This window comes from Manis javanica, chromosome 16, assembly GCF_040802235.1.
Source record: "Manis javanica isolate MJ-LG chromosome 16, MJ_LKY, whole genome shotgun sequence".
Classification (NCBI taxonomy): Eukaryota; Metazoa; Chordata; class Mammalia; order Pholidota; family Manidae; genus Manis; species Manis javanica.
Window position 1 is genome coordinate 58,545,651 of NC_133171.1, and position 24,914 is coordinate 58,570,564.

General features: G+C 40.9%; 2 protein-coding genes across 14 annotated transcripts in view; one reads left to right on the forward strand and one right to left on the reverse strand.

Moving 5' to 3' along the window:
- The window catches only part of LOC140846694 (B-cell lymphoma 3 protein homolog), an 84,235-nt gene extending 63,990 nt beyond the window's left edge, over positions 1-20,245 (reverse strand). For all 3 annotated transcript variants that reach the window (XM_073224224.1, XM_073224226.1, XM_073224225.1), the window contains exon 1: positions 20,001-20,245. In XM_073224224.1, coding sequence (XP_073080325.1) covers positions 20,001-20,245 — 245 coding nt within the window. The remainder of the gene's footprint in view (positions 1-20,000) is intronic.
- LOC108405269 (centrosomal protein of 63 kDa) overlaps positions 6,829-24,914 on the forward strand; it is a 116,411-nt gene continuing 98,325 nt past the window's right edge. Inside the window, exons 1-2 of one of the 11 annotated variants that reach the window (XM_073224223.1) lie at positions 6,829-7,066; positions 9,089-9,158. Coding sequence is in view for 5 of the 11 variants with exons in the window: in XM_037005058.2 (XP_036860953.2) it covers positions 20,785-20,872 (88 nt within the window). In the remaining 6 variants the exon portion in view is untranslated. Of the gene's footprint in view, positions 7,067-9,088; positions 9,159-20,151; positions 20,286-20,320; positions 20,946-23,491; positions 23,515-24,914 lie in introns of those variants that run through there. The other 10 variants (XM_037005053.2, XM_037005058.2, XM_037005052.2 and 7 more) reach the window with 10 other exon arrangements.

Below are 24,914 nucleotides of genomic sequence, written 5' to 3' on the forward strand. Positions count from 1 at the left end.
CCACTTAACTTGGCATTGTACATTGCCATCTCCCGAGTTCTAATACAGAGCCTAACAGCAAATTTCCTCCACCTCCTGGAGTTCTTGCTTGAGTGATAAACCCTGTCTCCCCACAGAAAGCTTCCACATCAAAGAATTCTTGCCTATCCAGTCCTATACTCCATCCCACTTAAGTCCCTTAAAATCCAATCCCAGGAGTACCCAACCTGGCTTGTGCTTGCTAAGTAGTAAATACTAACAAAAGAAAATTACCATAAATGAATTTTTTTCATTAGGTAATAGAGTATAATATATAACTCTTAAATGTAAAGGTGATTATTAAATCAATGTTTTGGGAAATACCAATTTGTGAACTTTACACATCTCATAACACATATACCAAAATGAGGTCCAGATCAGAAAGTGTTTAGGCTTTTCATGAAAACATTCAACCATTACATATTTTAGAAAAACAAGCTAAGTGGTATTATTTAATGTGGAAAGATTTTTCAAACAAAAGCAGAAGTTATAAAAGAAAATTATCAACACATTTGGCCACATAAAATTTGTGACCAAATAAACTTAGTATAAATGCAGATAGTTATATATATGCACACACACGTCCCAATAAAAAATATGTTCCAACAAAAACCTGTTAATATACATAACCACTATTTTTCACTCATGGGATATAATCAGCAGGCAACATCACCTCCTACTACACTTTTAAATATCCAGCTATTTTTCTTCCACCCACAGAGAAAAAGGAAAACCTTATTCTGAAGTAATAAAAAGTCCATAGATCTGTTTTAACTTACAAAGCACTGAAACAGAATGTCTAGCCCATGTAAGTACAAAAATGCCGGGGTCAGAGTTAATCAGCTAGGCCAGGCTCAGGAATGGCCTTTTCTTTCTTTCCAAATTGCATCCCTCCTCCCCCAGCTAGGATAACTGTAGGGGCAGTAGAGTTCTTATCTGGCTGATACTGTTCTGATTTGAGCAGTTTGAATCTGGCAATTATTTTAAAACTGATTCTTTTTCTCAGGGGCACTTCTGTACCCACTGCTGTTCTCACCTACAGCTCCCTTGACCTGAGTCAATGTAATACACTCAGCTGGCCTTTCTTTGTCCTTAGGTCTAAAGGAAGCTGGAGATGCACTTTGGACTGTCCTCTTGTGAAGACTCTTTACACCTCTAAGAGGCCTTTTGTATGGTACCAAATAGATTCCCCCAGAAAAGCTCGCTCTCATGCTTGATGGTCATCTTGTCCTTCATAAGCACCCCAGCAGTTTTTGTTAAAACAAATGCTGAGCACAGAACAGTCTCAACACATTAGCAATTCTCCCCTCATCAGCCAAAGCAACTTATTCACACTCTCAGGTTCCAGGTTTTCCTGGGTATGAGTCAAACACCTGCTTTCAGAGCTGCAGGAGATTCCTATGAAGCTCCCCAAACCCAGCTTTACAGCTCCCCTCTCATGCTCCTCTGGTGGCTTGGTCATTTGTTTACTTTTCTTCCCCATGAAATGTGTTCTCAAGTTCATAAAAGATTACCCATTATGTCACCATAGGGTGCAATATTGAAAAGAGAAAAGTGTTTATTATAACTAAATTAAGTTCCTGTTGTAAATGGAGGGGATCACATTCTTGACTAAAAGAAAGGGGACTCAAGGGAGTGTGACAGAAGGGAGGCCAGGGAGAATCCTCAGAGACAAAATCCTTTCTTTCAAATCTATCAACTCTTCAAATTTCTCTGTCTGCAACTCAGTGTTTTTCTTTCAATCCAAAGATTAAGTCTACATTCCAACATATTTTATTAAAATACCCCATACTTACATGAGGCAATATGCTCATAACTACCTAGATTTAAATAACTTAGGATTTATTTTAAAATGAGTATGAGTACACAGAATATCTGAAAATAAAACAGTTATCAGTTACCAGAAGTAATCTATTTAAGAGGTATAGGTTACATATGAAACTCTAGCATTCTGGTAGCTTTGAGAAATTTACAAGTCCTCTCTAGGTCCATTCTTATTCAACTGCTTTGGTTGCACTGTGATTCGAAATGAGTCTAGGAGACTGACAAATCACCTCACCTTTTTAAAAAATGCAACTATAAACCCGGATAAAACTGTTAAAAAAAAATAAACTTTTTCAGCACTCTGAAATCAACTGAAGCCCATAACTAAGAAAACTACAGAACTTCACTGTAAGAACGTGGTGAGCCTGTGGTGGTGTGCTCCCAGATCCTGTGCCTGGGCTTATGGCCATTGGCAGAAGGGACCCACTTGACTTGATTGCATTTTAAGTTGAAGTAACAATCTCAAGGGGAAACGACCAGAGTCTGAGCCCGCAGTCCTGTTTGGGGAAAGCAAGAGAGAAAGCAGCTGGGTACTTAACTGGAAGTTGTGGAGGTTAACACAGCTATGGGGATTTGATAAGGGCTTTATACAATCCACATTTAACAGAGGCATGCAGACTAGAAACTGAAGCTGGTCCAAGCCACCCACACACCCTTGGCTGCTGAAGCCTGCACATATGCACAAAGGAGACGCAAAAAAGCCCATTAGAAAGCAAAAACTAGGGCAGAGTTGAAAATTACCTGAACATTGAAGGTAACTTGCCCACCCACACACAGATCCATCAGCAGAGTAGAAGGCCTGAGTGATAGGGTTTGAACAAAATCTCTGTCCAGTTTTTGGCTAAATGCTAATAAGTAATACAGATAGAAGCAACAGAAGATAAGAAGATTTAAAATTTTTTTAAATGAGCACAGACATCAGTGACTGCACACTGCAGTAGAGACAGACATCACAAATTTACTGGAGGCAAATTATCAAACAAGAACAACCCAGTGGGTAGGGGGAATCAGAATCCAAAATTGATAGGCACCAGAAATTCTACAAGATTACAAAGCAAAGAAATAAAGTGTGACTAAACACTCACACTCAAATAACAGGGGTATCAGGCTGGGTGAAAAAAGCAAGATCCGTCTGATAAAAGACTTGCATTCATAATATCTGACCTACAACACAAGACAGATGACCCAAAAGGGGTGTGTCATGTCCCTGTAAAATATTTGAACAGACATTTCTCCAAAGACATACAAATGACCAACAGCGTAGGATGGCATGCTCAATATCACTAGTACTAGAGAAATGTAAATTAAATCTACAATGCGACACTACCTTATACCCACTAGCATGGCCTTGTCAGAAAGACTGTAAGTACAGTAGGAGATGTGGAAAAACTGGAACCCTCATACATTGGTGGCTGGAACATAATACTACGTAAGTTACTTTGAAAAGAGTTCATCAGGGTAAAAAAGTTAACAAAAACATACCACATGACCAGCGATTTCAATCTTAGAAGGCTACCTAAGAGAAATGAATGCATGTGTCCACACAGACATGTATATGCACAACCATACACACACACACACACACACACACACACACACACACACACACACACACACAGAGGAGGGAAGCAATAAAAAAATGGGGCAAATGAAAATAGCTGGTGAAACTATAAAACTCTTGGAAAAAACATAGGCAACATCCATTCATGATAAAAATTCTCAACAAAATGGGGATAGAGGACAAGTACCTCAACATAATAAAGGTCATATATGACAAACCCACAGCCAACATTATACTTAAGAGAGAGAACCTGAAAGGTTTTCCTTTAAGATCAGGAACAAGACAAGGATGCCCACTCTACCCACTTCTATTCTACATAGTTCTGGAGGTCCTAGCCATGGCAATCAGACAACACAAAGAAATAAAAGACATCTAGACTGGAAAAGAAGAAGTCAAACTGTCTCTTGCAGATGACATGATATTATACATAAAAAAACGCTAAAGAATCCACTCTAAAACTACTAGATCTAATATCTATCTGAATTGAGCACAGTTGTGGGATACAAAATTAATACACAGAAATGAAATCTGTCACATTCCTATACACTAACAATGAACGAGCAGAAAGAGAACTCAGGAAGACAATTCCATTCACAAGTGCATCAGAAAGAAATAAAATACCTAGGAATAATCCTAACCAAGGAGGTGAAAGACCTATACTCTGAAAACTACAAGACACTCATGAGACAAATTAAAGAAGATACCAATAAATGGAAACACATCCCATGCTCATGGATAGGAAGAATTAATATTGTCAAAATGGCCATCCTGCCTAAAGCAATCTACAGATTCAGTGCAATCCCTATCAAAATGCCAACAGCATTCCTCAACAAACTGGAACAAATACTTCTAAAATTCATATGGAACCACAAAAGACCCCAAATAGCCAAAGCAATCCTGAGAAGGAAGAATAAAGCAGGGGGATTACGTTTCCCAAATTCAAGCTCTACTACAAAGCCACAGTAATCAGGACAATTTGGTACTGGTACAAGAACAGACCCATAGACCAATGGAACAGACTAGAGAGCCCAGATATAAACCCAAGCATATATGATCAATTAATATATGATAAAGGAGCTATGGACATACAATAGTGTTGTTTACCAATATTAAAAATATACTTAAGTTTAACATGAGAAGCCTGAAAAAAATTAAAAGCCTTAGAAAAATTAATTTGCTGTAAGTTAAAGATTTTGAAAGTCAAAGAGAGAGCACAAGAAGTTAAACTGCCCCCATTCCAGAAATGTCATTTATATGTAGAGGTCCCACACAAGTACTTCATAAAAGGGTGGCTTCTTTTTTCTTTTTTTAATTTTTATTAAGGTATTATTGATATATACTCTTATGAAGGTTTCACATGAAAAACAATGTGGTTACTACATTTACCCATATTATCAAGTCCCCACCCATACCCCAATGCAGTCACTGACCATCAGTGTAGTAAGAGGCCACAGATTCTGTGCTACATTGTCTTCCCCGTGATCCCCCACACCATGTGTAGTAAACATAATACCCCTCAATCCCCTTCTTCCTCCCTCCCCACCCATCCTCTCACACCCCTCCCTTTGATAACCACTAGTCCCTTCTTGGAATCTGTGAGTCTGCTGCGGTGTTGTTCCTTCAGTTTTGCTCTGTTGTTATACTCCACAAATGAGGGAAATCATTTGGCACTTGTCTTTCTCTGCCTGGCTTATTTCACTAAGCAGAGCATAATATCCTCTAGCTACATCCATGTTGTTGCCAGTAGTAGGATTTGTTTCTTCCTTATGGCTGAATAGTATTCCATTGTGTATATGTACCACCTCTTCTTTATCCATTCATCTACTGATGGACACTTAGGGTGCTCCCATCCATATCTTGGCTATTGTACATAGTGCTGCAACAAACATAGGGTGCATATGTCTTTTTGAATCTGAGAAGTTGTATTCTTTGGGTAAATTCCAAGGAGTGGGATTCCCGGGTCAAATGGTATTTCTATTTTTAGTTTTTTGAGGAACCTTCATACTGCTTTCCACAATGGTTGAACCAGTTTACATTCCCACCAGCAGTGTAGGAGGGTTCCCCTTTCTCCACATCCTCGCCAGCATTTGTTGCTGTCTTTTGGATGTTGGCCATCCTAACTGGTGTGAGGTGGTATCTCATTGTGGTTTTAATTTGCATTTCTCTGATGATTAGCGATTGGAGCATCTTTTCATGTGCCTGTTGGCCATCTGAATTTCTTCTTTAGAGAAGTGATCTGGATTTATATTCTACACATTTATTTAGGTTAGGAGAGAAAAACCTCAGAAAATAAGCAACAGGCGATCAATCACACCATTCTATTTTAAGAGAAGCCAAAGTTCAAGAACTTTTGGGGAAGAGAGAATATTTGACTTTTTTTCTTTTTCTTAAGTATACTTAAGTAGTTAATAATTTGTGTTCTATATTGCCATAGCCCTAACAACCTCTAGAATACATTACGGTGAGGCGGAAGTGAAAATGGTCAGAGAGAAAAATCCGACTTGAAAACTGACAGGCAGGACAATTTACAAACCTAAAAGAATTTTGCGATTAACTTCTTGTCTGCCCTCCCTCACTCCCCACCCGCTTCCTCCTCTCCGTCTGTGTAATGAGACTCATGACAAAATCTTAATAGAAACACACCCTCTGGGTTGAACTGACATAATCGCCCCACCCCACCCTCCCCAGACACGCGCCCCGCTTCCCCCGTGGGCCGCTCCTCCCTGCGCGCCCCGTCCTCTCCCCTTTCCCGCTCCTAGACCCTCTCGGGGTGGAGAAGCAGCAGGGCAGCAGCTGGCTCTCCGGACGGGAGCCCGGAGAAGGGAAGGTGCCTGAGGGCCGTGCGACCACGGGGGCCCAAGCCGCAGGGGACCGGCCGCGGGCTCCCTCGCCCATTTTCTCTTTCCCCTTCTCTGGGTTTCAGCCACCACAGACACTTCCCGTTTCGCAGCCCGACCCACACGGCCCGACCATTAGATCTGCCTCCGGCTGGGAGCTGGAGGCCGGAGCAGCCCCTGAGTTTAGGACAATCCCCACCCCGCCCCGTGGGCTGGTCACGTGGGCCCGGCGACCGCCCACGCCGCGCTCCTCACCTGTGTGCAGTTGTTTTCACAGTAGTCCGCCACCCGGGTCAGGTTCTGGTAACTATCAGCAGCCTCTTGCCAGACAGGATCTCCTCCTCTAGTAACATCTGCAGCTCTGCCATTTCCCACCCTCTGTATCGCTGCCTCTCGCGTTCAACACACTGAGGCAGCAAGGTCTGCGGAGGAGACCAGCACCTCACAGCCCGATTGGAACCGCCCTCCGCCCCACTCCTGCTATTGCGGGCAGGCACCTCCTCCCCTTCCTCCTCACTCTCTCCGCCCACCCCCGCGCGCAGCCGCCTCAACCTCTTTCTCTCGCGAGTCTTCATGCATCTCCCTCCCCACGCAACCACGAGATTTTCTTCTTTGCCCTCATCTTCCGGGAGTTGTCTCTCACTGACCCGGCTACCCGTCAGAAGAGCAGGTGTCCAGGGAGCTCCGAAGAAGAACCGGGACTAGCGTACTTAAAGAACAGGGACGACAGAGAGTATAAATTTAACCCTGGAGTTTTCCGACTGCTCCGGGAGACTGCGCCACCGAGCAGGCCGTGAAACTTCACCGAACTTGATTTTAGGAAAAGGTCAGTGAATAAGAAATGCAAATTCGTATAAAGAGGCTAGAATATGGAAAACTCCGAATCTTTACCTCTTCTCTGTTCTCAAAAAGAAGGAGGCTCAGGCTTTACTTTCTAAACTTCCGCCGGCCTCAATTCGTTCAACGTTTAACAAACATTACTGGCTCGGTGCCAAGCAATGTACTAAACATTGGGGGTGCCAAGTTCAGGGAAGGTACTGTGTCCTTTAAAGATTTACAATTAAAAATAAACATATATAACCTCTAGTGCTATCCCGTCATCTCTTTTTGACTCTTTGCATGCATCTCCCTACAATTCTGAAGTTATGTACACATTGTTTCTCTACGTCGTGTAAGTCATTTTTTTTTTGTACATCAACTAAACTTCTTTGGAATAGTCTAAAACACCCTATATTTCAAGTTTTTCGTTTCAACAAGAGCATTAAATATTTTTGATATAATGGGCTATGAAAAGTCCAAAGGCCAAAAAGTAAACTAAAGATCATTTAAAAATCTGTATTTTCATCTTTCCATATAGTCATTTAGAATCACAGTAACTATAGGAATAACAACATGACTTGGCTAAAGTTTTAAAAATTAACCCTTTAATAGGTATACAGATACTGCAAATTGCCTTTATTAGGAGCCATAAAATGTTCAACCTCTACAAGGAAAAATTTGTGTTTCCTACCTGTAAGGGTAACTATGCACAGCCACCAGATTACCAATCAACAATTCCAAGGACTATAAACAAATAAATGGTTTACTCCATAACTATCTGCAATAGACCTGATGGTCTTTAATATCTTTAATACAATTATTCCAAACATTATTTGTTACTGAAAGGTGAAATATTTTTGAACTTGGTCTTCACATGAGCCAGATATTACTGTGAACATCACTAAGCTTGCTTATACCTAACTACTGCTACCTTTCAACATTTCCAAAGTGGTTAGAAAGGTTAGAAAGTGGTTAGAAAAGCTGCTTTACTATTTCAAAGTACTACCAGATTTCTTTAATGCTCACAACTCACAGATAAATGACCATGATCCTTTCTTATCTTTGCCAAATGAGGCAATTTAAGCTTACACAATTTAGCTAAAGGCACTGAAAATAGTAATCAAGTACTCTCACTTCTAGATCACTGGTCTTTCCACAGTTCAGTTAAAACTGTTAAAATACTTGTGATTCATCTAAAGTCCAAGAAGTTATCCCTCATACCATTAGTGTGATTGAGTTGAATATGCTACTCTTTGCATTTTTGTTTTAAAAAAAGGTAGCTTCCCTGATAATCAAACAATATTTCTCCTTAAAACCAAATGGTTTTAACAGGTGCAGGAGATAAAGAGGTACAAACTTCCAATGATACAATAAATTAGTCACAGGGATTAGAGTACAACATAGAGACTATAGTCAGTAACACTAAAATATCTTTGTAGGTTGGTAGATAGTAACTTCTTTTACCACAGTGAACATTTAGTAATATGTGCAACTGTAAAATCACTATGTTTTACAATTTTCTGTTGATTTTTGTGTACAACTTTAAAAAACTTTTCAAAAATGGTATTTGTGAGGATAAACCACAAAACATACCATCATACTATAGTCACGGGCTGTCAACCTTTTTTTGACATAGTTCAAAATAAGAAATAACATTACACAACATGACCTAGAACATAGATAATTTGTGGAGGTATAAAAGTTTCATAAAACTAAATATGATATACTCTAAATATTTCCTCTTTCATTTCATTTAATGCTTGTAAGGACCATTAAGTTGATTTCATAACCCAGTTTGAAAACCATTTTTCCTTGAAAAAGATTTCCTTGAAAACCTTTTTCCTGTCCACTAAATCAAGCAAATATGACTCTATACCATAAGCATGTCACATGTTGTCATAAATTTTTTTACAAATCAGGCATTAGGGGGGAGGAGCCAAGATGGCGGCGTGAGTAGTGCAGCAGAAATATGCTCCCAAAACCACATATATCTATGAAAATATAACAAAGACAACTCTTCCTAAAATAGAGACCAGAGGACACAGGACAACATCCAGACCACATCCAAAACTGCGAGAACTCAGCGCCTCGCGAACGGGGTAAGATACAAGCCCCGGCCCGGTGGGACCCGAGCGCCACTCCCCACAGCTCCCAGCGGGCAGAGAGGAGTCAGCAGGGAGGGAGAAGGATCCCAGAACTACTGAACACCCAGCCCCAGCCATCCGGACCAGAGCACAGACACAGTGCATGCGTGGTGTCCTGGATACTAGGGAAACAGGGCGACAGGACCGGTGAGCGGGTGACTGAGGCCAATGCCGGAGAACAAAGAAACGGGAGCAGCCATTTTTTTTTCCTCTTTTTTTTTTTTTTTCTACAAGTGCTTTTTTGAAGTCTTAAAGGGACAGGGACCCCAATACTAGGGAATCAGGGCAGCAAGACTGGTGAGCGGGTGCCTGAGACTGGCACCTGAGTACAAAGAAAAATCCTGCATTTTTCTTTTTTTAAATTATTTAATTTTTCTTTTTTCTTTTTTTTTTTTTTTGTTGCTGCTGTTGTTTTGGTTTGGAGACTGCTTTTTGGAAGTCTTAAAAGGGCAGGGCAGGACACTTACTCCAGAGGCAGGGAATCTGGGGATCGCTGGGCACTCTAACCCCCTGGGGAGCAGGGAGCACGGAGGCCCCTTACGGAGATGAATAGCCCCCCAGCCGCTCCCCCTCCAATGGGGCTCCACCATTTTAGAGCAGCAGCCCTAGACAGGTTACGCCCACAGCAACAGCAGAGATAAACTCCATAGCAGCCGGGCAGGAAGCAGAAGCACTGTCTGCGCACAGCTTCCCAGCACAAGCCACTAGAGGTCGCTATTATCCCAGGAGAGGAAGGCCACAAACCAACAAGAAGGAAAGCTCTTCCAGCCATCACTCGTATCAGCTCTACAAACTATCTCTATCACCATGAAAAGGCAAAACTACAGGCAGACAAAGATCACAGAGACAACACCCGACAAGGAGACAGACCTAACTACTCTTCCTAAAAAAGAATTCAAAATAAAAATCATGAACATGCTGACGGAGATGCAGGGAAAAATACAAGAGCAATGGGATGAAGTCCGGAGGGAGATCACAGATGTCAGGAAGGAGATCACAGAGGTGAAACAAATCCTGGAAGGATTTATAAGCAGAATGGATAAGATACAAGAGCCCATTGAAGGAATAGAAACCAGAGAACAGGAACATATAGAAGCTGACATAGAGAGAGATAAAAGGATCTCCAGGAATGAAACAATACCAAGAGAACTATGTGACCAATCCAAAAGGAACAATATCCATGTTATAGGGGTACCAGAATAAGAAGAGAGAGGAAAAGGGATAGAAAGTGTCTTTAAAGAAATAATTGCTGAAAACTTCCCAAAACTGGGGGAGGAAATAATCGAACAGACCACAGAAATACACAAAACCCCCAACAGAAAGTATCCAAGGAGGACAACACCAAGACACATAATAATTAAAATGGCAAGGATCAAGGAAAAGGAAAGAGTTTTAAAGGCACCTAGAGAGAAAAAGGTCACCTATAAAGGAAAACCCATCAGGCTAACATCAGACTTCTCAACATAAACCCTACAGGCCAGAAGAGAATGGCATGATATATTTAATACAATGAAACAGAAGGGCCTTGAACCAAGGATACTGTAGCCAGCACGACTATCATTTAAATATGATGGCGGGATTAAACAATTCCCAAACAAGCAAAAGATGAGGGAATTTACTTCCCACAAACCACCTCTACAGGGCATCTTACCGGGACTGCTCTAGATGGGAGCACTCCTAAAAAGAGCACAGAACAAAACACACAACATATGAAGAATGGAGGAGCAGGAAAAAGAAGGGAGAGAAGAAAAGAATCTCCAGACAGTGTATACAACAGCTCACTAAGCGAGCTAAGTTAGGCAGTAAGATACTAAAGAGGCAAACCCTGAACCTTTAGTAACCACAAATTTAAAGCCTGCAATGGCAATAAGTACATATCTCTCAATAGTCACCCTAAATGTAAATGGACATAATGCACCAATCAAAAGACATAGAGTAATAGAATGAATAAAAAAGCAAGACCCATCTATATGCTGCTTACAAGAAACTCACCTCAAACCCAAAGACATGCACAGACTAAAAGTCAAGGGATGGAAAAACATATTTCAGGCAAACAACAGCAAGAAGAAAGCAGGTGTTGCAGTACTAATATCAGACAAAATAGACTTCAAAACAAAGAAAGTAACGAGATAAAGAAGGACACTACATAATGATAAAGGGCTCAGTCCAACAAGACGATGTAATGATTCTAAATATATATGCACCCAACAAAGGAGCACCAGCATATGTGAAACAAATACTAACAGAACTAAAGAGGGAAATAGACTGCAATGCATTCATTTTAGGAGACTTCAACACACCACTCACCCCAAAGGATAGATCCACCAGGCAGAAAATAAGTAAGGACACAGAGGCACTGAACAACACACTAGAACAGATGGACCTAATAGACATCTATAGAACTCAACATCCAAAAGCAACAGGATATACATTCTTCTCAAGTGCACATGGAACATTCTCCAGAATAGACCACATACTAGCCCAAAAAAGAGCCTCAGTAAATTCCAAAATATTGAAATTCTACCAACCAACTTTTCAGACCACAAAGGAATAAAACTTGAAATAAATTCTACAAAGAAAACAAAAAGGCTCACAAACACATGGAGGCTTAACAATATGCTTCTAAATAATCAATGGATCAATGAACAAATCAAAGTAGAGATTAAGGAATATATAAAAACAAATGACAACAACAACACAAAGGCCCAACTTCTGTGGGACGCAGCGAAAGCAGTCTTAAAAGGAAAGTATATAGCGATCCAGGCACACTTGAAGAAGGAAGAACAATCCCAAATGAATAGTTTAACATCACAATTATTGAAAGTGGAAAAAGAAGAACAAATGAGGCCTAAAGCCAGCGGAAGGAGGGACATAATAAAGATCAGAAGAAATAAACAAAATTGAGAATAAGAAAACAATAGCAAAAATCAATGAAACCAAGAGCTGGTTCTTTGAGAAAATCAACAAAATAGATAAGCCTCTAACCAAACTTATTAAGAGAAAAAGAGAATCAACACAAATCAACAGAATCAGAAATGAGAATGGAAAAATCACAACAGACTCCACAGAAACACAAAGAATTATTAAAGACTACTATGAAAACCTATATGCCAACAAGCTTGAAAACCTAGAAGAAATGGACAACTTCCTAGAAAAATACAACCTCCCAAGACTGAACAAGGAAGAAACATAAAACTTAAACAAACCAATTATGAGCAAAGAAATTGAAACGGTAATAAAAAACTACCCAAGAACAAAACCCCAGGACCGGACGGATTTACCTCGGAATTTTATCAGACACACAGAAAAGACATAATACCCATTCTCCTTTAAGTTTTTCAAAAAATAGAAGAGGAGGGAATACTCCCAAACTCATTCTATGAAGCCAAAATCACCCTAATACCAAAACCAGAGAAATACCGCACCAAAAAAGAAAATTACAGACCAATATCCCTGATGAACGTAGATGCAAAACTATTCAACAAAATATTAGCAAACAGAATTCAAAAATACATCAAAAGGATCGTACACCATGACCAAGTGGGATTCATCCCAGGGATGCAAATATGGTACAACATTTGAAAATCCATCAACATCATCCACCACATCAACAAAAAGGACAAAAACCACATGATCATCCCCATAGATGCTGAAAAAGCATTTGACAAAATTCAACATCCATTCATGATAAAAACTCTCAGCAAAATGGGAATAGAGGGCAAGTACCTCAACATAATAAAGGCCATATATGATAAACCCACAGCCAACATTATACTGAACAGCAAGAAACTGAAAGCTTTTCCTCTGAGATCGGGAACTAGACAGGGATGCCCGCTCTCCCCACTGTTATTTAACATACTACTAGAGGTCCTAGCCACGGCAGTCAGACAAAACAAAGAAATACAAGGAATCCAGATTGGTAAAGAAGAAGTTAAACTGTCACTATTTGCAGATGATATGATATTGTACATAAAAAACCCTAAAGACTCCACTCCAAAACTACTAGAACTGATATCAGAATACAGCAAAGTTGCAGGATACAAAATTAACACACAGAAATCTGTAGCTTTCCTATACACTAACAATGAATCAATAGAAAGAGAAATCAGGAAAACAATTCCATTCACAATTCCATCAAAAAGAATAAAATACCTAGGAATAAACCTAACCAAAGAAGTGAAAGACCTATACCCTGAAAACTACAAGTCACTCTTAAGAGAAATTAAAGGGGACACTAACAAATGGAAACTCATCCCATGCTCATGGCTAGGAAGAAATAATATCATCAAAATGGCCATTCTGCCCAAAGCAATATACAGATTTGACGCAATCGCTATCAAATTACCAGCAACATTCTTCAATGAACTGGAACAAATAATTCAAAAATTCATATGGAAACACCAAAGACCCCGAATAGCCAAAGCAATCCTGAGAAAGAAGAATAAAGTAGGGGGGATCTCACTCCCCAACTTCAAGCTCTACTACAAAGCCATAGTAATCAAGACAATTTGGTACTGGCACAAGAACAGAGCCACAGACCAGTGGAACAGATTAGAGACTCCAGACATTAACCCAAACATATATGGCCAATTAATATTTGATAAAGGAGCCATGGACATACAATGGCGAAATCACAGTCTCTTCAACAGATGGTGCTGGCAAAAATGGACAGCTACATGTAGGAGAAAGAAACTGGACCATTGTTTAACCCATACACAAAAGTAAATTCAAAATGGATCAAAGACCTGAATGTAAGTCATGAAACCATAAAACTCTTAGAAAAAAACATAGGCAAAAACCTTTTAGACATAAACATGAGTGACCTCTTCTTGAACATATCTCCCCGGGCAAGGAAAATAACAGCAAAAATGAACAAGTGGGACTATATTAAGCTGAAAAGGTTCTGTACAGGGAAAGACACCATCAATAGAACAAAAAGGAACCCTACAGTATGGGAGAATATATTCGTAAATGACAGGTCCAATAAAGGCTTGATGTCCAAATATATAAAGAGCTCAGACGTCTCAACAAACAAAAAACAAATAATCCAATTTAAAAAAGGGCAGAGGAACTGAACAGACAGTTCTCCAAAAAAGAAATACAGATGGCCAACAGACACATGAAAAGATGCTCCACTTCGCTAATTATCAGAGAAATGCAAATTAAAACTACAATGAGGTATCACCTCACACCAGTAAGGATGGCTGCCATCCAAAAGACAAACAACAACAAATGTTGGCGAGGCTGTGGAGAAAGGGAAATCCTCCTACACTGCTGGTGGGAATGTAAATTAGTTCAATCATTGTGGAAAGCAGTATGGAGGTTCATCAAAATGCTCAAAACAGACCTACCATTTGACCCAGGAATTCCACTCCTAGTAATTTACCCTAAGAATGCAGCAATCAAGTTTGAGAAGGACAGATGCACCCCTATGTTTATTGCAGTACTATTTACAATAGCCAAGATGTGGAAGCAACCTAAATGTCCATCGATAGATGAATGGATAAAGAAGATGTGGTACATATATACAATGGAATACTACTCAGCCATAAGAAGAGGGAAAATCCCACCATTTGCAGCAATATGGATGGAGGTGAAGGGTATTATGCTCAGTGAAATAAGCCAAGCTGAGAAAGAGAAATACCAAATGATTTCACTCATCTGTGGAGTATAAGAACAAAGGAAAAACTGAAGGAACAAAACAGCAGCAGAATTACAGAACCCAAAAATGGACTAACAGGTACCAAAGGGAAAGGGACTGGGGAGGATGGTTGGGTAAGGAGGGATAAGGGAGGGTAAGAAGAAAGGGGGTATTAAGATTAGCATGCATGGGGGGGGAGAAAGGGGAGGGCTGTACAACACAAAGAAGACAAGTAGTGATTCTACAACATTTTGCTATGCTGATGGACAGTGACTGTAAAGTGGTTTATAGGAGGGACCTGGTATAGTGGAGAGCCTAGTAAACATAATATTCTTCATGTAGGTATAGATTAAAGATAAAAAAAAAGAAAGAAAAGGGGGATTACTCCTTGATAGGATAAAACTAACTGTAAATCAATAATAAATGCATGCTTTAAATATCCTTAATGTTGATCACTTAAAGGGTGTCAGATGATCGGCTATGGAGGCTACACTTTTCTGATAATACTCCTTTCTCTTAAAAAAAAAAAAAGCAGTTCCTGTGTGGTAAACTCCAATGAGTTCTACACAATGTTATAAAGGGCATATCAAAGTGAGGGCAAAGGGTCTGTTTTGTTTATACAGAGGATCAAAGCCTAATTTGGCTACCCCGAAAATGAACTAAGATACGATATGAAGAAGAACTTCCAACATCAGCACTCTCTGGAAGAGTCATACCAGAAGATGATCATCAAAAAACCTCAACAAAGATCCAGGCAATGCTGCAGTTGTAGCTGCATGCATCCCACTGGTTCCCTGGACTTGCTATTAGAATGAAGAAGGAGATATCTAAGCTAGCCTGTGCTTTCAGTAAAACAACAAATTTGACTGGATCTATAGTGTTGGAACTCAACCAAGAATTAGGAGAAGTGCAGGTTGTAGCACTCCAAAATCTTACAACTACAGACTATCTACTGTTAAAAGAGCATATGGGATATGAACAGTTCCCAGGAATGGGTTGTTTTAATTTGTCTGATTTCTCTCAGACTGTTCAAGTACAGTTGGACAATATCCATCATATCATAGACAAATTTTCACAAATGCCTAGGGTGCCTAACTGGTTTTCTTGGCTTCACTGGAGATGGCTGGTAATTATAGATCTGCTTTGGTTATGTAACTGTATTCCTATTATGTTAATTTGTGTGTGCAATTTAATTAGTAGTTTAAAACCTATACATGCTGAAGTTATTGTACAAGAAGATATGTCAAAGAAATAATCAATCCTCCCATGTTTTCTTCCGTCTGCTAACTCTATAGCTTTTCTTCTTCCTTACTAATTACAACCCTTAAATAGAATTTGTGCCTCATATCGAATTTACGGAGTATCATAATTCCTCCAAGTGGTAAAGATACCTCAAGACAAATGCTGGGCATAGAAGCCACAGGGCATAAATCTGCAAAGAAGTAAAAAGCTAACCTTTTCAAACAATATGGCTTATCTCTCACTTACCAACTTTACATTTCCCTGTATGGCCCCGGAAGATGACTGGTTAGCCAGAGACGGGTAAGATTCCTCAAGGGAGGAACAACCTAAGACAGGCACAGTCGCAGGGGGGCCATCAGGTGAGAAATTGGGGATCAACAGTGGTGAGGCTTAGACCCTCACCCCACCTGTTTTGAGAGAAATCTTCTGCATCCGTGGATGTTTTAATGCCCTTGTCTAGCTTGGATTAACACATAGTCTACAGGCACACACCTGATCATCTACATTTGCTCTCTTACAACACTAAACTATGTTTTCTATCTTTATCTTGCATCTACCTACCACTTCAGCATTTTATTAAAAATAAAAAAATAATAATAATAAGGGGAGAAATGTGGGATCCACATATAAATCAGGTGTGGAAATCAAACGAGTGTTCATATTTGACCTGATTGTTTGTGGTTCATAATGCGTGATCGAAACCAAAGGTTTCTGTGATGACTGCCCTTGTACTGTTCACCATGTAAGAACTTACTCACTATGTAAGAATTTGTTCACCATGTAAGAACTTGTTCGGTATGCTTCAGAAGATTGGAGACTAACGAGAGGCTTGGGGTGGATTAATGATTGTGCATTGAGCATTGAATTGACTTCCCTATACAGAATTTTGTTGTTGTTAACAACCATTTGATCAATAAATATGAGAGATGCCCTCTCAAAAAATAAAAAATAAATAAAAAATAAATAAATCAGTCATTAATAAACTAGAAAAAAATGTGTTCAAAGATTTAATAGGATAAAATTTTATCTGAAGGACCTAATTTTGGTATCCAAACAGCTTACCTTGTACAATCCTGATTTAAATCCTTAGTTTTTTTTTGTAAAAATTGACAAGATAATTCTAAAACTTATCTGGAAATGCAAAGGCCCTATTACAGCCAAGACAGTATCAAAGTAGAAGAAAGAAGCTAGAAAATAAACATTAGTAAATTTCCAGATTTACTACAAAGCCACAGGAATTAAGCCAATATAAACTGGATAGAAAAACAAATAGTTCTTTGGAGCAGACACAAATACATGAAAAAACTTGATTTATGACAAGAGCATCAATGCAATTCAATGGGGAAAAGAATTCTTTTCCAAGTAAATGTGCTGAAGCCATTGGATTTTTTTTCTTCTTTTTAATGAAAACTGAACCCCCTTCACTCCATAATCCAAAATTTATTCTGGACATATCATAGGTCCAAATGTAAAATGTAAAGCAATAAAGCTTCTGCAAGAAGACAGAATAACTTCACAAGCTTGGGGCGGGTAATAATTTCTTACCAGGTTATAATAAGCCTAACAAAAAAACAAGATGAATTGCTTTTTGATAAAAAGAAAAATAGAGCTATTGTATTCACTTCCTCTTGTGCTGTAACAAATTACAATAAAGAGTTAAAAAGAACTAATTTATTACCTGAAGAAACCATGATCCCTGATTCAAAATATGCACCCCTATGTTTATTGCAGCACTATTTACAATAGCCAAGATATGGAAGCAACCTAAGCGTCCATCAGTAGATGAATGAATAAAGATGTGGTCCATATACACAATGGAATATTATTCAGCCATAAGAAGAAAACAAATCCTACCATTTGCATCAACATGGATGGAGCTAGAGGATATTATGCTCAGTGAAATAAGCCAGGCAGAAAAAGACAAGTATCAAATGATTTCACTCATATGTGGACTATAAGAACAAAGAAAAAACTGAAGGAACAAAACAGCAGCAGATCACAGAACCCAAGAATGGACTAACAGTTACCAAAGGTATCCCAGAGGAAAATCAAGGCAGGAAATTCCTTATGTTGTTAATTTTTAATATTCAGATAACACTTAACAAGTCCTTCCCCAAAGCTTTAGAGATAGTTACCACCTTTTTGGACAGGCTCTAGCAGTAGACCCCAAATCCCTTACTCCCTCGAGCTCCACCCTCCTTCAATATGTAGATGATCTCCTGTGTAGTCCCTCCCTACAAACCTCTCAACAGGATACTATTCTCCTTTTAAACTTTCAGAACACAGCTATCCGGTTTCACCCCCCAAAGTTCAGCTGTCTGCCACTCAGGTCACATACCTGGGGGTTCAGCTCTCCCCGTGCTACAAAGCCATTACCATAGACAGGAAAAAACTTCAACAGACCATGCCCATTCCAAACAAAGACACCATCCCTAACTCCCAAATGACAAGGACAGTACACAGTAATCCTTTCCAGGCCAACTGCAATTAAACTCCAGGGTCTTCCCCATTAGATACACAACTCCCACCTTAAGCCATTTGTCCTAGCTTATTCCCCTCCCACCACATCTCCCACAGGTTTCTACTCCTCCACCCTAAAAGAACCTCTTACTCTCCGCATTTCGCGCTGCTCATCTCCGCTTCCACTCATCACTGAAGAAGCTTCTGCCAGCACGAAGTCCTAAGACCTTCCTTACAACCGCCATGTGTCATGCTTCAGGAGTATTAACCCTGGTCTCAACACTTACTCTCTCACCAGACCTATCTTCCCAACACCAGACCTTCTCTTTCAGACTGTCCAAAAGATTGCACCATCAAGGATTCCCTTTGCCCTACAGGTTGCTTTGCTGCCTACACATATGTCCCCAAAAATGTTATTAATTCAGCCACCCTATGTAAACATAGCAATCAGCCCAAATGCAAAAAATTTCTAACCAAACCTTTAACCAGTTTATATTATAGGATTACCAACCCCTCTCCAAAGACAATGATGCTTATTGAACCTGGAAAATGCCATCGCCACTGCAGAGCAAGGGCTCATCTGAGGACAGCCCACCATCAATTCAAAAATGAACTTCATCGCCCCTAATCAGCAGGAAGCAGTTACTGAAGACTGACCTTCAGCCCTTCCCAAATCCTCTACCACTTATAAAACAGAAAAGGGAGGAATGTAAGAATATAGTAATTTATCCTCCATTTGCCCCCATGGTCCCAAGCACATAAGCCTGTGAGAATTATGCCTGGGGCTTGACTGGGCTTACCTCTAAACATTCCAACCCTCCCCCAAAGCAACTGGCCGAGTTGATCCCCCACAATAAAAGGCATCTCTCCCCTCTCCCCTCTCTCTCTCCCTCTCCCCCCCACCTCTCTCTCTATCTCTCTGTCTCTCCCTCTCTCCCCACCCCCCTCTGGGGTGAAGAGAAATCTCCCGACCAGCCACTCTCTCCTTCAGATTATAATGAAGTCTCTTGCGTGGGCCCGTGTCTCCTGAGTCCTTCTGAGTAAGAAGGGTCGCAGCGAGTTACCCTTTCACGTGCGACAGCCCCAATTCCTGGAATGCTCTTCCATTTTTCCAGCTAAGCCCCGTCTACAACACTTAGCCTTCGGGCTCGCCTTCTGCTGGCGGCCATCCCCTAGACCCAAGAGGTGCGCTGTACCCACCCCTCCGTGGCCCCACAGTTCCCTCTGCTCAATGAACGGTCCCCATTGGGAGCTTAAAAACTGCCGGTTACATGGTCTTCCTGTAACGGCGCGTGAGTTCTCCGGGGCAGGGACGCATTTCACCCACCTCAGTGCTTTATAACTCTTGAAACGTTTAATTACAAGATCAAAGCAAAAGGCCTTTTCGCGAACTAGAAATGGCCCACGCGAGCCACCACCCCCTGTTCGGATGTGAGGCCGCCATACAAACCCACTTCCGGCCTGAGGCAGCATCTACCAAATGTGGGAGCAGGGGAGTTCCCGGCACCGACACGGCTTGCGATAAGGGAAGTGATTGATTTTGAGTAAGAAGTGAGTGGTCGACGGAAGGGGAGGAAGCGCGACGCTCAGGAACGAAGGCATTCCCACCCTGCCAGAACCACCTGATGCGGGGGAAGAGCTTATTGGCACCCGCGCCGCCGTGCGCAGCCCCACTTCCACCGAACCCCACCCTCGGCATCACGTGACCCGTACGCCCTTCTCTCCGACCCCGGATATGGGTGAGAAAGTGCATGTGTCAAGGGGAGGTCGGGAGGAAGCTGTTTCGATTAAAAGAGGCGGGCAGTGGGCGGAACGAACGTGCGGACGACGGTGGCCGGACGTCGGTGCGGGAACGCACACGCGCGTCCGCGCCAGAGGTATCGGCGGGAAAGCTCAGGAGCGCCACCGCCAGGACTGCCGAGGGACAGCGGTGTCCTGGTCCTGGGGCAGCCCTGGCTGCGGGGGTGCCGCGGCCCTTGCGGCCCCGTGACGCTGGGCTGGCTTCCGCAGCAGCCTGCTTCCTTCTAGGCCTGCCCCGAACGGCCCGGGGCTGCCCCGGCGCCCTACCTCTCGGCCTCGCCGCGCCTGCGTTGCGGACCCGCGAAAGCAGGTGTGGCTGCGTCTGGCGCGCAGCTCCGGCCAGCCAGGTGCTCAGTCCGTCTCCCGAGGCGGGGGCCGGCGGGAGGGCTGCGGCGTGGGCTTGCTGCCCGCAGTCCTCGTCTTCCCGGGCGCCGCCGGATGCGGGCCGGGCTTTCTCGGCCGGGGAGGAACCCCCGGTACAGCCGTCCCGCCTCGGCTGCCGCTTCTGCCTGGCTTCGTAGCCCCGGTGAGACTGGGTGATTGGTGCCAGCTGATACCGATTCGTTTCTGGTGGGAAGTTGAGCAAGTTTTTTTAAAGAGTGAGTGGTTTTAAAAACAGGGGGTGTGGACGTGGCAGAAATCGTGAAGGACTGGCGTTGGGGAACCCCGAAATTATCAGTTGCTCCATACAAGTCAGGGATGGGAAATAACGGTTCCTTAGGAACAGTAATCATGAAGATGTTTGAAGACTAAATGTAGGCTAATGAAGCTTTTCTTTTGTCCCTTTATCCATGGGTAAAGATGAGTCAGCTCCGTCACTGCGTTGTCATTCGTAAAGTACACTTATTTGCACAAAGTAGCTTTCCTTGAGCCTTACATTCGATTCCTTAAACCAGTCTTTATTATTTTATTCCTTTAATAAGTCAGTATTGTTGGGTAAATACTCTGTAGTTCTACAGTTTCCCACATGCTTGCATTTGCCTTATAGATAATGAAGAGAAATCGTGATAGGGTGCGCCTATCACCTACCTGTTACCTTCAAATATTTACGTTTATACTTAAGCTTTAGCTTAATGATTCAATAAAGGTGTATGCATTTTCTTATTTTGAGTGCAGTGCCATCTTTAGGTTTTTATTCTGAGCTCTTTGACCTTTGACTGTATCTTATTGAGACAGGGACCACGGGCTTAGAGTAGTAGGGGGAGGGCCTTCAGGGGGAGGGGGGGAGCAAGATAATCCGTTGTGGGATGTGCTTTGGCTTGCTGGAAGTCCCAGCTTTTTTTCTGACTTTACCCCCTCCAGGTGCTGCTTTTCTTCTTCCAGCCCTAAACATGATTTGCAACCTGGGCAATGTAGCAAGCAAACCCAAAACAATGTAGTAAAAACAGGAAGGATTCCATCTTGAAAATAAGATTGCATTTTAAAATACAATTAGTTAAAAAGTAGGTTTCTTAACATAACTCTTTAACAAACAGACAATAACTCAGCCCACCTTGGGAGCAAAGCAGGCAGTCTTAAGTGATGTGCTCCCAGACCAGGAAGCTGCTGTGCTGGGAGGAAATCAGCAATAAATTTCTTACAATAACCAGGAAGACTAATAAGAAACTTAATGTCTCTTCAAAGATAAACATTTTTGGGACCACTTAGCAGGTGTACATCCCTAGCCCTTTGTCTCCAATCACCTATAAAACCCGTAGACAATGCACCACTCTGGGGCTCTCTTGTCCCCTCCTGGCCTGAGCCAGGAGCTCTGTCCTCTTGCTGTATCTCTAAATAAAAGTTTCTGCCTTGCTCTGCCTTCAGTGTTTGTGAAGTTCATTCTTCAACTCCAGGAACAAGAACCCCGGCATCATTTTCAGTCAGTATAGTAAAAAAGACTGAATTGAAAATGGGTTAGAGATATATAAACAACAGTCACACTACCCTTAAAATCTAAGAAGATTCAGGTTTTAAAAACAATTTGTAATGATTGTGGTATGTTCATTGTACTGATACCATGTTCCTCCCATTAGAAGGTAGAAGACCTTTACCTGGTGCTTTCCGTTCTTTCACGATGGTGGGTGGTGCACCATCATTAGTCCACGCTCTCTGGCCTCCCTACTTTAAAAAAATTAATGTCAACTTGATTTGAAAATCAGCTGAAGCCAATATTGATGGGTTTGGGGTACTGCATTTTTAATTTTTATATTACTTTAGGTTGTTTCTTCTGCAAGAGCTGTTTCTTTTTTCATTTTTACAAAATCACAGTACTGACATCACACCTGAGAAAATTCACACAAATTCCATAATGTCAGTATTCAGTCTGGGTTAAGATTTCCCCAGCTCCCCTTGCCTTCTTTTACTATTAGCTTGTTTGGATCAAAATCCTATAGCAATCCACAAGTTTCATTTGGTTGATAAACTTTTTAAATCTATTAAAATGTAGCAGTTTTCATCCCTCCATTTCTTCCCATTACATTCTAGATTTAGCTGATTGTATGTGCATGGTATCCTTGAGGTCTAGAATTGCACTGTCTACTACAGAGGCCACCAGCTGACTAGTTATTTTAATGAATTAAAATTAAATAATAATTCAGTTGCCTAGTGAATTTACCACATTTCAAAGCACCCAGTCACAGGTGGCTACTGGCTACCTTTGGAATGGTATAGATAAAAAATAGTTACTTAATTGTAGAAAATTCTGTTGAACGGCAGTGATAGGAGATCAGATTCAACCTTGATTTTTTTGGTGGAGGGAGCAAGATGATGTCCTAGGTGGTGCAGTACTCTCCTGTTGCATAAATTTTCCCAGGGGTTCACAATGTCTGAGTTCTCTCTCTCTTTAAGATGTTAAGACTGAGTAATGTAGTGGATTCTGGTGTTAGTCCAGTTGGCCATCATGAAATTCCCCATCAGCCTTTCACTAACTGGCGAAATCTTTTCATGCATTTAGATGACTTCTATCCATTATTGCATTAGATGGTACAAAATGATGATTTTCTAATTTTGTCATTCCTTCAGTATTTATTAGCTGGAAATCTTTTATGAAGAACTGGCCTCTACCTGCTTTTCTGATTACCATCAACTATTTGAAATACAGTTTGTACAGGAAAGGCAAGAAAAATGCTGAATTTTTTCCCTCTAATTTCAGACTACAGTAATGAGTTGATGGCCTAGCAACTGTCAAAGGTAACCATGAAGGTTTTTGCCTTTTTATTTATTTTTTTTTTTCAGGTGTACAACACAGTGATTCAACATTTATATACATGATAATTCTAGGTACCAGCTATCACCATACCAAGTTGTTAACAATATTTTGACTATATTCCTTATGCTATACATTACATCCCGGTTATTTATTTATTTTACAATTGGAAGTGTGTACTTTTTTTTTCTTTTTTTTTTTTTTTGTGAGGGCATCTATCCTATTTATTGATCAAATGGTTGTTAACAACAATAAAATTCTATATAGGGGACTCAATGTTCAATGTATAATCATTAATCCACCCCAGGCCTAATTTTCGTCAGTCTCCAATCTTCTGAAGCATAACGAACAAGTTCTTACATGGAGAACAAATTCTTACAGAGTGAATAAGTTACATGGTGAATAGTACAAGGGCAGTCATCACAGAAAATTTCGGTTTGAATCATGCATTATGAACTGTAAACAGTCAGTTCAAATGAATATTTGTTTGATTTTTATACTTGATTTATATGTGGATACCACATTTCTCTATTATTATTATTTTTAATAAAATGCTGAAGTGGTAGGTAGATGCAAGATAAAGGTAGAAAACATAGTTTAGTGTTGTAAGAGAGCAAATGTATATGATCAGGTGTGTGCCTGTAGACTATGTGTTAATCCAAGCTAGACAAGGGCAATAAGACATCCACAGATGCAGAAGATTTCTCTCAGAACGGGGGAGGGCGGGGGGGTTCTAAGCCTCACCACTGTTGATCTCCAATTTCTCACCTGATGGCCCCCCTGTGACTGTGCCTGTCTTAGGTTGTTCCTCCCTTGAGGAATCTTACCGGTCTCTGGCTAACCAGTCATCTTCCGGGGCCATACAGGGAAATGTAAAGTTGGTAAGTGAGAGAGAACCCTTATTGTTTGAAAGGGATAGTTTTTTACTTCTTTGCATATTTATGCCCTGTGGCTTGTATGCCCAGCATTTTTCTTGAGATATCTTTACCACTTGGAAGAATTATGATACTCGGTAAATTCGATAAGAGGCACGAATTCTATTTAGGGGTTGTAATTAGGAAGGAAGAAGAAAAGCTATAGAAGTTGCAGGCGGAAAAAAACATGGGAAGATTGGTTATTTCTTTGACATATCTTCTTGTAGAATAACTTCAGCATGTATAGGTTTTAAACTACTAATTAAATTGCGGACACACATTAACATAATAGGAATACAGTTACATAACCAAAGCATACCTATAATTACCAGCCATCTCCAGTGAAACCAAGAAAACCAGTTAGGCACCTTAGGCATTTGTGAAAACTTATCTGTGATATGGTGGATATTGTCCAACTGAACTTGAACAGTCTGAGAGAAATCAGACAATTTAAAACAACCCATCCTGGG